The sequence below is a fragment of the Poecilia latipinna genome, unplaced genomic scaffold (genome assembly GCF_001443285.1).
Source record: "Poecilia latipinna isolate Pla-1442-1.1 unplaced genomic scaffold, P_latipinna-1.0 Scaffold826, whole genome shotgun sequence".
NCBI classification, from domain to species: Eukaryota; Metazoa; Chordata; class Actinopteri; order Cyprinodontiformes; family Poeciliidae; genus Poecilia; species Poecilia latipinna.
The window spans coordinates 133,819-146,497 of NW_015113442.1; the positions used below are offsets into that span (position 1 = coordinate 133,819).

At 39.4% G+C, this 12,679-nt stretch overlaps 1 protein-coding gene across 2 annotated transcripts in view; it reads left to right on the plus strand.

The window, feature by feature from the left end:
- Nucleotides 1-12,679, plus strand: part of rps6ka1 (ribosomal protein S6 kinase a, polypeptide 1) — a 54,019-nt gene that overhangs the window by 25,794 nt on the left and 15,546 nt on the right. The window contains exon 1 of one of the 2 annotated variants that reach the window (XM_015047433.1): nt 12,505-12,631. The exons of the other annotated variant lie outside the window; for it this stretch is intronic. Within the exon in view, the coding sequence (XP_014902919.1) occupies nt 12,590-12,631 (42 nt within the window). The 5' untranslated portion in view covers nt 12,505-12,589. Of the gene's footprint in view, nt 1-12,504; nt 12,632-12,679 lie in introns of those variants that run through there. 2 annotated transcript variants of the gene reach the window in all.

Consider the following 12,679-nt stretch of genomic DNA (forward strand, 5'->3'; position numbering starts at 1 on the left):
GCAATGCTCTCAGCAGCAAGCTAAGCTGGAGGATTTGGAGGCAGAATATCCGTATTGTGGGCATACAAGAGAAAGCGGAGAATGGTAGACCGACGGACTTTTTCTGCAAACTGCTGCCTAAACTGCTTGGAGAAGACAACTTTGATCGGCCAATGGAGGTGGATCGGGCACACCGGAGCCTGACGCAGGCTAAAGACGGGAAGGCGAGAGCCATCATTGTCAGGCTGCATTATTGTCAAGAGAAGGAGCGGGTGCTACGGTTGGCGAGGGAGAAGGGTCCTCTGCAGTACGACGTCGGTGTTCATCTTCACCTCGGCCGTAATGAAGAAACGCCAGGCGTACCAAACCATCAGGGAGCAATGCAGGTCCAAGGGCATTCGTTATGGATTCCGATACCCTGCGCAGTTCCTGGTTACTGTGAATAATAACACTGCTACGTTCAACTCTCCAGTGGAAGCCGATACATTCCTGAGCCGGGAGATCGAGGACTGGCAGTCTGGGACTGTCCGCGGGATAAATAGTCCTCTAAAAAGAGGTAAAGTTTGGTTTTGGACCTTTGTTTACAAAATGGATCAAAATAATTTATTCACACCCAACTGCTTCTGTGATTACTAATCAGAATATTTCCTGCCCTTTTGCTATCCATCGTGGTACACGTCAGGGCTGCCCCCCCCTCCCCATTTCTCTTCTCAGTCATTATTGAACCTCTGGCCGCCAGCATTAGGCAAAACCCCCCAATATCACCTATCGAGATGTTTAATCGTAAGCATCATATTTCGCTGTATGCTGACGATATACTTTTATATGTCTCCAACCCACAGAAATCGTTGTCTTCTTTCTTGACGATGATCAACAATTTCGGCAGCTTCTCTAGTTTTTCTATTAATTGGGACAAAAGTGAACTAATGCCGCTTACTACAGAGGCTGATCTGGTATATTTGAGGTCCACACCATTTAAGATAGCTTATGATTCCTTCACATATTTGGGCGTGATGGTAACCAAAAACCAGAACATCTCTTACGACTGAACTGGCAGAGGAAAATTCTACAATTTAAGCAGAATATTGATTTCTGGAGGACTCTCCCACTATCCATAGCTGGCAGGATCAACGCCATTAAAATGGTGGTGTTACCGCAATATCTTCATTTATTTCAATCTGTCCCATGTTTTATAGGTGTATCCTACTTCAGACAATTAGATTCTATTATTATTCCCTTTATTTGAGGATATAAAAATGTCAGAATCTCCAAAAAACACTTCTGTAAACCAGAAATGGAGGGTGGGTTCTCCTTACCAGATTTCAAGCAATATTACTGGGCTTACCATTTATCCATCCTGGCCTGGTGGAGGAAGGGCCCACTCTCATCTGATGGGTCCTGTCCTACCTGGTTATCTTTGAATGCCTGCATTGTTGTAAGTCGTCCCTGACAGCCCTCCTCAACAGTCCTGTTAAAGTCAGTAAAACGCTCTATACTAATAATTTTATCATAGGCAACACTATCAGAATTTGGAAACAAATACAAAAATTTATAAAAGCTCCTGAGGTTTACTTTGATACTCCTATCTGTGAAAACCACTCCTTTGCACCAGGTCTCAACGACGCTGTCTTTCGGATGTGGAGAGGGAAGGGCATTGGTGTGATAGGTGACCTATATATTACTGGAACTTTTGCATCTTTTGCACAGTTATGTTCTGAGTATCATCTTCTCCCGTCAAGTTTTTTCCGTTATCTGCAGGTTCGGGACTACGTTAGGAAAAATGTAGTGAATTTTGGAACCTTAAAGAAACATGAAACTCTGGAAGAAATAAATAAATTTGATCCTGTCAAACAAGGGGCAGTGTCATACTTCTATAAGATCTTTAATAGCTTACCTGTAGACACAACCAGGATAAAGAAAGCATGGGAGGATGAGTTAGAGCAGCAGTTATCTGATGAAATATGGGAGGAGTGTTTGAAAAGTATACAAGACTGCTCAGTCAATGCTAGACACAATCTCATACAGTTCAAAACAATACATAGACTCCATTATTCGAGGGAGAAATTGAGCACTTTCTTTACAAGCGTGTTTCCAATTTGTAATCGTTGTCAGGCTGCTATTGCTAACTTGACACACTCCTTCTGGTCATGTGTTCAGCTTTAGTCATTTTGGAAGAAAATGTTTCAGTTTTTTTCGACGGCCTTTGGAAAATAACGGGACCCAGAACCACTTATTGCCATCATCGGGGTCTCCAGTGATATGTGACCAGCCACTAAACATGAGAAAATGGCTGTTTTGTTTGGTACGGTGATTGCTAAAAGGTTGATTTTGAGATTTTGGAAAAAGGACTCTGTGCCCACAGCTGTTCTATGGTTGGGGGAACTAGCAAATACTCTGCATCTGGAAAGACTGAGATATTGCAATGAAGATAGTCGGTGTGTTTGAGAAAATATTAAAATTTCTTCAATGAAAGACTGTTAATGACATTGTTTAGCAGCGTGTGTAACCATCTTTTTTTTTTGTATGCTTATGGAATGATTTTGAATCAATTTGTGGTGTATTTATCATATTGTCTTGACTGTCTAAGTGTTTTCTGATGTACCGATTTGGTGCGGGATGGGTGGGAATCTGATCTGTTATGTTAATGTATGTATGTCAATTTGGAAAAAATTCAATAAAAAAAAAAACACTGAAGTGTGTATGGTTATAATAATGTGACAGAATCAGCTTGTATAAATACTTTTACACTCACTGTATGTTTATGTGCTAAGCTCTTCATCTAGTTGGAGAAGGCTTTTTCTTATATATCGTTTATTTTCCTTAGATTTTATGGCTTATTCATAGATTTTTGACTGAGATTTTGAGCAGCGTTTTTATGACTGCACGTTTGCTCCTTCTCTTTCCTCTCTTCTTGACCTGTTTTAGCGTTAATCTCTCCCTGTTTGTCGCTCAATCTGCTTACATTACGTGCAGTAATGGGATTGAATGCGTCAGTTTCAAATACTGCATGGTCTGGCTCATTCGATTATTACTCCAGCAGGCAGACAATTAACAACCAGACCTCCCAGTTACTGCTTTATAAGTGGACTTGGAGGAGCTTGCTGGACGATGACAGACGGGGAACTCTGATGATGCACACATGAACATACACAGACACACACCTAATGATAAAAGCCACTGAGGCTTGAAGATGCCCTCTTTCTGCCTCACACCCTATCTTTCATCAGCACTCTCCTCTAAAGCCTTATTCATCATTATGTCTTACAGTCCAGATAAGCATGGGGTATTTAACACTTTGTTGAGCAGGTGTCCTTGACGATTAAACTGTTCTTGCTGATGTTATTTCCAAGTTTCTGAGCCAAACTTCGCTCACTTTTATAAAAAAGTTATTCACTCAAGCAAGGCCACCTCCAAAAGCTCTTTTTGTTTGATTCTTCCATCTTATTTTCAAAAAGATGTCTGACATGAGGACGTCTGACTGAACGGCGCTGAGAGAATCGGTAGCTTCTTGTGAATATTTGAAGGTCATCAATTATGTATGAACTTCAGTCTGGTTAACAAAAGTTCTCAATGGAAAATCGGATTCATTACGCAAGTCGGACATTGGACTTGCACGCGTACAAGCTCTCAACGTAATCTTTCAAGAGCAACGGGAGAAATCTATTACGGCGGCTCACACACCTGCAGCTACGCACCGTGAATCGGGTCTTATCGGCTGAGTCAGAGTTGTGTTTATGCAGCAGGTTAATTGAGGCTCTCCAGAAGGGTGTAGTACAAATTAAAATGGCTCTCTTCTTTGCAGCGCCACAGCCCAGTTACGATTGCCCCTGCAGACCCTGGAGGGACGTGTGTTTTTAAATGTGCTGCAGAGCTCAATGAAAGTAAACCAGAATTCATATTTCTATACAAAGTATCTGTTTTAAGCTTGTCCTCTGTAAAGCCAGCTTTAATGGCAGTGGCAGCTTAGGAGTTTTAGATTGCTGATGGACACACACTCTTACATACACACACAGGGCCTGGGAGATGTGGTTTATAGTCCAATTACCCAGCCTGCCTCTTTGATAAACGGGAGCTCTAAATCTTCAGATCTTTTTGTACACAGTATAACTGCTCCCTTTACTTGCCAATGGGCCAGAAATCTGATCTGCTGCGCAGCTTCCACAGGATGCTGTAAAACGGACATGTTGTCTTCCAATCTAAAGCTTTCTGGATCATTTCAGAAGATTACATTTGTGCAAGAAACTGCAAAAGTAAGACTAAGAATTTGAGACGTTTGTTTCATTTTAGATTGTGATAAAACAATTTAAAATGTTTTATCACAAAACATTTCTCTGTCCTTCACTTGTTCCTCAGAGCTCCTCCACACTCCCCGCATTGATGATGTTTGTATCAAAGTGCTGTTGACATTCTTGTCCTTTGTTGCTGAAACTACTTCTGTTCAGTATAATACCATTCATTTCATAAATGTTTTTGTCTCGCTCACTGTGGATCCAGATAGCACAGCGTCTTCCATATATGGTACTCGTTTCCTGATTTTAGAAGTGCAGGCATCACATCCATTTTTATTATTTTATTTTCCCTTTGAATATAATGAAAACACCAATTATGATTTCTTTGAATATTGAAAGGTTTTGTGGTCGTAATTTATTTTTTAGCAGCATTAAATGAATGCAAACAAATTATTCAGCTGCTTCCCCATTAACAGGTGATGGAAAACCATTTCATTTTTAACGGATGTGGCAGCTGAGTCTGATTTAAGGTGCTGCTGTCTCGGGCTCTGTGGCCTTTTGGCTCTCCTCCTGTTGCCATTTCATTTCAAGCATAAATTGTTGAAATACGTTATTTACAACTCCCACCAATCGCAAAAGCCTCAACACACAAAGAAAATGTCACAATTCACCTAGTTTGCTATGTTCTGCTGAATGTCACAGGTAGAAATGTTTTTGATGCTCTGACCTTTCTCTGGTTTATCTGATTAGAGGAGAAATCAGGGGGGAAGCCACAAAATGTTCAGCGTCGTATCCAAGCACAGTAATGGAATGTTGAGTGGAAGAAAAAGGTGAACAAACAAGAACTGAGTGTATATATACATAGGTTTTCAGAAGGGTAAGATTTCCGTATTATAAATCTTTTTTATGAGTATTTCTGAAATTATTTGAATGTGACTTCAGAATCTACAAAATGAGTTTTACTAATTAAATAAAATTACAAAAAATCTTGCGCTTGTTATATTTTACTGTATTGAGATGTAGATGTAACGTTCAGAGATAAATACAAAAGTCACACACATCTGACAAATAAGCCAGTGTTAAATTAATATAAATTCTCAACCTCTGAGTGATATGTGTATCATAATAATGTGTGCATTGACTTAAACCTGTTTCTGTTTTTTTTTCCCTGTATCGGATTAAAAACTACGCGACTTGACCCGGACGCCCCTCAGTTGTGAGATATATCCTCCCATCTATCCTCTTAATCTCCTCCTTCTGTCCATTCATGGCTGCTATTGCCCTGGTCGTCATGGTTACTGTACAGTCGGCGTCTCTATGCCCTTGTTCTGACTCGCGCTTCCTGGATCACAGAGATTTACAGTAACTCTTATAGGCAGACTCCCTCCATCAGGATTCTTGTTGATCCTTACGGATCAACTTTACGACGGCTTTTCATTCATAGATCCGTCTGGTTAGAAATGCACCGACACTCGGGTTCTCTTTGCCATGATGATTAATCGCCTGGCCTGTCTGTGTGCTTTGTATTATAGATAAGTGTGTGTCTGATATCGGCACCTCCCACCAGCCTAATAAAGGCCATCATAATATATTAGCTTCTGTACACATATGGAAAGCTCTGTTCTGCTGCATGACGTGAAGAAGGTATGGCGTTTTACTCCACACTGGAGAAGAGTGAGGTGATACATGAGCACTCTATTTGTGAAAACGGAGGCTGGCGCATGTTACCTGGAAGCAGCGAGTGAAAAAGGTTCCCTCTGTGTGTACGGCCTTGTCTCGTGTATCACCTCCTGCCTTGTAAAGAGGAAGCTGGCAGACGGGAGACGGAGAGAGAGCGCAGTTGCCATAGCGTCACAGTTTTCCCTCTTAAGTTTGATTGAAGGAAATGCTCTAACCTTTTCAGCTCATCATTCATAGATCTCAGTAATGCGGATCATGATGTTTTACTCTGTCACGTCTTACTTTTTTTTTTTTTAATTCGTATTTCTTTGTTTATAGGTTGTCGTCAGTTCAGGTTCCTGTTGTGTTGCTCCCTGTTTGCTCTTTTTCTGTTTCTCAGCAGTTTTGAGTGTCGCACCCAAGGGTATGAAACCTTTGGCCCCTGTTGCCATGACTGCATCGCCATTTGCAGTACAGGAAGTGATTTTATTCAAGACACTTCATATTCCAAAATAAATCTGTCTCCTGAGGAACGCCATACTGCATTTCCTTAAAGTGTCACCAGTTGAACTTTGTTCATGTCATACTAAGCTTTAAAGTGAACACATCATACTTTTTGATCCTAACTCTTCACATTTAAATCATTCAATTGTAGTCCATATTAGGTGGAACTACAATAGTTTGGTCTAAATTTTTTGTTTTCTTCTTTTGCCCTTGTTCTGAAGTTAATCTAAGAGCAGCTTGTTTTGGTGCTGTCTCTTTAAATGCAGCTGAGGCGTTTCACCCCGCCCCTTCTTGAGGTCGGCCATTTTTGTAGCTTCGTAGCAGAGATCGGATTATCTAACGGTGCAGAAATGTCTCTGAATGAATTTAGATATGTTCACCAAGACATGCAGCACCATGTAGTTCTGCAACAAATACTGTGACATAATGGTTCAAAAGTCTTAATGGAAAATGAAGAAAACTGAACAGATTGAAAAATATCTTCCAAATAGTGTGTAGATATTTACACAGCACAATGAGAGACTAAAGAAATGCTTGAAAGTTTAGAAAAGTTTATTGTAAATGTTGTAGAATATTTTTACTTAAACGCATGAAAGTCCGATAAGAAAATTGTGTTTTTCACACACTGTTAGCTGTGTGTCCTGAGAGAATGTTCACGTCATTGAGTCACTTTCGCTTCTTCAAATATTCAGGTTTGATGTTTGTAAATATTTTGGATTAAATTTAGAGCACTGTTGTCGTTTCAGAATAAAATGAATCCCACCTGCAGGTGTTTCTCTGCATGCAACAAGCTAGAGAACGATGAGCTGCCTCTGCAATCATCCAGCTTTGCTTTAACACCTGGTGACCTCATTGCTTGTATTAGCAGCATGCTCTCTTCATGTCTGCTGTTTTAAGCTTCTTCCTGTCATTTCTGTTCATTTTATTTCATCCAAGGCCATCAGGACCCTTGTCAGCTGGCTGAGCTGCCTGTCTTCTTACTGCCATCCTTGCTGCTTCTATTAATAATGCAGATGCCAACACAGGATTTCCCTGCCAATCCCGTGCCTCCTCTGGGACACTTCCTGACCATCTACCTACCTCTTGTTCATGTGATTAGTTATGACTGATGAGACGGTGACTGTCACTCAGCTGCACCACTTTTTGGGGTTCATTGCTTTTCTAGTTGATTATATGCGTTTGTTTTTGTGTTTTACTGTGGGAGAAGATGTGACAGATGGCACCGTCTGCTAAAGAATGGGCAAATGCAATGGCATCCATGATATGCAGTCCGTTAAATAAAAAAATCATCCAGATTTGGGATTTTTTAAACATGCATTTTGATTTGCTAAGTTTTGTAAGTTTCCTGAAGGCTGTAACAGCAGCAGCACTCTTGTCTTCTCTGTTTCTGTTGGATAACAGCAGGCACACTGGTAAAGATGGGATAATCAGGTTAAGAGCGGCGGATTAGGCCTCTGTGCTCTTTGCGAGCCTTTAGGTAATCTGTCATCCTGAAACAGGACTTTGGTTTTCTCCATGTATATATTTTATTCTGCGAGTTTCTTGTAACTGGAATTAAAGTGTCGAAGCTTGACATGTTTGAGGATTACATGGGGACCAGGTGAAAGCCCATCTGGCTCCACAGTCCTGCCAGCTTCCCCCTGAAACATCTTTGTGTTTGTGTGTCGGCCTGGTCAGTCTGTGCTGAGAGAACAGGTGCTGCCTGGGGGTGAAGCAAGAGCAGGACAACTAAAGCAGGGGGAAGGTAAAACATGACAAATCACAAAACGTTTCTGCAAAACGAAAGGAAAGTTTGTTGTTAACTAATATAAAAGCATGAAGATGTGCACCTCAGTAAATCAGGATATTATCTAAATGTTTGACTGATTTCAGTTTGAAAACTATTTGCATAAATTAATGAATTAATATGTGTAATCGATTGAGTTTTATTTTTTTCACTTGGGAAACTGAAATAAATACATTTTCTGATGATATTCAATTTTATTAAGATGCTCCTGTATATAAATAATCCTCTCCTGTGAAGCTGTTTCTGGTCACTCTGTTCAACCATCTGTGTAAAGAAAACAGGAGACACTCTTGTCTCCCACCTGACAGATTTGGGATCTTCTATGTGGGCATGTCGGGACTTTCCTACTTTGACACAAAGGAACAAAAACGCAAACCTGTTTCCAGAAATTCCTATGTAATTATGTTTGCATAGGCATGCTGTGGAGTTGTAGTTCTTTATTAAATACTGAATATTTTTTTCAGGGAACCTCATAGTCACAAATACTTCAAAATATTAGTGAATGCAAATATTTAAATTAAAGGTTAGTCGTTTATATGAAGATTGTGTGGTAATTAGTGGACTGTGATGTTTAATGCTCCTTCAGACAAAACGGTTCCAGAGACTCCCTGATTAACTGCGATTAGAAACCCTGAAGGATTTCTGTGGAGTTATGGATTGACTCCAGTTTAGGAAGTGACATAAGAACAGGTTTATAACAGGAAAGTAAGTTGTAGCTGACAGGCTATTTGCATGTCCTCATGCATTATGTGAAAGTGACAGTGGAGTGTTCACTTTAACAGTGCTTACGCTGTGAGTGTTTTCTTTATATGCATCGACATTATGACTGTACCAAGCAGCACACAGCTTCCTAATAAAAGCAACTTCTTGTGCAAGTGAGTACCTACTTCAAACTGCAGTTAATTTCTGCATACACAATACAGAGAACATAAATGGTTGCAGGATTGTAACTTCTAATTATCAGACATCTGATAATTCAGTCAAAGTATAAAATATATCTGTTCTTCAGCTGAAGATGTGGATTATTGGATAGTTTTGGCTCTGAAGATTTTTTGGCTAAATGTTGTATTTTTACTCTGTGGACATACTCTGAGGTCTTAAAGGCTATCAGTTGTCTAAATATTTTTTTAGCTACATAATAGATTGAATTTCCATCATTGGGATATTCATGTGTGCAATGTTGCCACATGAACCTTTTATTTGTTCATCACATTTCAACAACAAAGCAATTCACTGTAAAAACACAATAAAGTAACACATCATGAAACTGACATTACATTTTGTCAAATTCTACCATTAGTCATCAAGAGTAATAACCATCAAATATATTGATCAATGCTCCGGTTATTATGAACCAAAATCAGCTCTAAACAGGTGAGTTTTTAGCCTTGATTGAAAAGAACTCTGTTTCGACTCTTTTGCAGTTTTCTGGAAGTTTGTTCTAGATTAGAAAAGAGTAAACATTTGGTTTGATATTGTTGTTTTTCCAACTGTAGATTATATCTGTTGCAATTAACACAGAAAGTTCCAGCATATCTTTGTTATACACCCATCTGCTATGACTCGGTGCAATTCACTAGTTTTTGGCTATAAACAAACTATAATGTATTGCAATATCATCCTAAGCGACAAAGCAAAGAAATTATAAACTGCGGTAGAGAAACCATAAGATTTCTCTTAAAACAGTATTTAAATTTGAGTGAGCAGTGAGAAGCGAAATGCATTTCCTTCATTATCTGTGTCGGTCCTCATAAACTGCAGTGTGTCTGTTCTCTCAGGGTGAGAAGCTCTGAGTAGAGCTGCTGCTCTTCCTGAATGGATGAATATAAAATCACCTTCAAGAGTTTCATTTTGTTACTTAGTGCTTTTTAAACACTCAATATTACTTCAAAGTAACACCAGCATCACTGATGAAAGTTAACTGTACATCTAGTTCAGCACTGCTGAGAGTTTTGTATCTTGGCCCCATTCCCAGTAACACTGTTAGACTGGTTACCTAAAGTAAACTGGTAATTTTCCCTGAATCAGCGCCGCTGTTGGACACGATCGAATGGGGGGAAAAAAATCAATGAGGCTGAAATCATTCTATTGTGTCGTGATATAAAGATGCTAAATAAAGTCACATTTTTTTCCTCAACACAATGTTATAAAACTAAACTGACAAGATGGTTTATGGGTAATTTAATCATCATTAAATAACTCTTCTGATAGCTGCTTTATTCTGTTTTGATGATTTTTTTTCTATAAGATCACAAAAACCTTGATTTGTAAACTGTTAAAAATATTAATTGCAGCTTCTAAAGACTAATTGCATGAATATAAAAAGGAAAATGTTATGATCTTGGAATAGTTCATAGCGCCTGCAGTATGTTCAGTTGTCTCAGTTTTACTCTAAGCATTTTAACCACCTTCTCTCTGTGTTATGCTTATGTGTGTGTGTGTGTGTGTGTGTGTGTGTGTGTGTGTTTCCTTTTACAAAGAGTGGTGAGAGAGATTTGTTTTCACAGTAATGAGACTGAACCATGGCTGTCTGGGTTGGATGTCTAAACTTCTGTGTCCTGTCCTGCAGACACGCTTCCTTCACGCCATCTTTTTCCCAGCAGGCGTGTCTCTGTTGGAGCAGTCAGAGCTGTCATGTATTTGAAAGGCTGCAGGTGCTCCTGTTTTTTTCCAGGAAGGAGGAGCAGCTTCTTGGAGAGGCGCATATTCCATCATTGTCTTGTGATTTTCAGACAGAGCTGCTCTCAGACCTATTTTTGTATTTGTCTGACTTCCTTTTCTGCACTTTACAATCAAAATGAGTTGATTTAATCAAGTTGTTGAAGTTTTTTGAAGATGTTACTGAAGGCCATATCCCTGCCTGACCTTTTCCGTTGTGACGTGTCATTGGTTTGGCACTCTGGCCTGCATAATCACCCACCTACTTCCAATCTGTCATACTTTATATCCCACTTTCTCTTTGCTGATGTCAAAGGCAATTCTGGGATTGGGATGAGACATGAGTTTGCAATGTGAGCATGCCCCTACTTGGCATGCTCAGATCCTGTTTTGCTGCACTGTCCGCTGGATTGGCTGCAAACCTGCACTGGCCCCTTGTGTTGCACAGAGAGCATTGCACCACGTCTGTCACTCGCATTTTAATACCTTCCGTCAGTCAACTGGCTGATTACTAAAATTTATTAATCAATATTTATCTCTGTTCTTTTCTTACAAGCATTTAGATTGAGTATTACACAAGGAAAAGTTTACAAAAAAGCTATTTCCTGTTTAAGTTTAAGCCCAGAAGTCGTATATTAAAGCTGAAGCAGTAAAAAAAAAATTACAATAGAAACAAAGTGCAAACAAAAACTTTTAAACATAAAGTGATTTATAGGGTTAGACTTGAAAGTACTGAATCCTACAGCAATAATAATGCAATTTTACTCTCAAGCTTTAGTAAAGAAAGTATTTTATTCTAACTTTAAGCATTGAAAGTGTGTCTTAACTCTGCATTTGAAGCAGGGTGTAAGTAAAACCATAAAGGGACCTGAAAGCAAAGGGCTCTGCCGCTAAACCCACTTTGAAACTCGAAGAACCACAAGTAGCCCTGCAGTCTACGAGCACCATGCTTTTTCAGGAAGATGGAGGACGCATGATGAGTTCAATCTTAAATTGTACTGGGAACCAGTAAAGTTCAGCGTATTCCAACATTAGAGAAATATGGCATCGAATGAGTTGAAGATAACTCAAGGAGCTTTTGGTACATCTGGATGATGACTAATTGCAGTAATGTAGACTAGAGGTAACAAAGGAATTATTTGCATCAGACACACAGCATATGAATCAACCTTTTGAACTGAATTTCCTTAAGGGGTAAAAAAAAAAAAAAATGGAGTATTTGCAAGCAAAACGAAATGGCCTAAGCACCAAACCCTGTGGGACTCCATGAGTAACTGGCAAATGATGAGGGCAAAAGATTATTCTATTGCCTTAGAACCAAATAACCTCATTTAATCTGTTGATGTTAGTCAAGATGGAATGGAGATGAAGAGGAAGGAAACTCGAACAGAATGATCAGTTTCCGTAGAATTAGTCTGACCTAGATAATGTTCTTCTTTTTCATCATTTCTGTGAATTTGTGTTTAAAATGCATTTTCTGAGAAATTAGCTACGTGTCGATTTTTGTCTATGCTTCATTAGTCCTTAAAAAAAAAACAAATTCAAAAGAAAATATTTAATGCTGTTCCTCCCTCACCAGCCCCAACAAATCAGTCTGCTGCTCTTATCCGCTGTTATAACTTCCCATTTTAGTGAGCGTGACGATTTTATCTCATGTGGTATTGCATACAGAAGAGGTTAGCTAACTGACACAAAGGCTGTGTATGTGTAAGATAGTCGAGCGTTACTGTCACTAGTGACAGCATCTGTGACATGGACACATCAGGACCCAGACATGTGGAGGTTCATATTTCGCACCAAACCTCACACCCAAGAGGCAAGTGGTCACTTTTTTTTTTCTTTCCAAGTGGACAGGATAATAGCC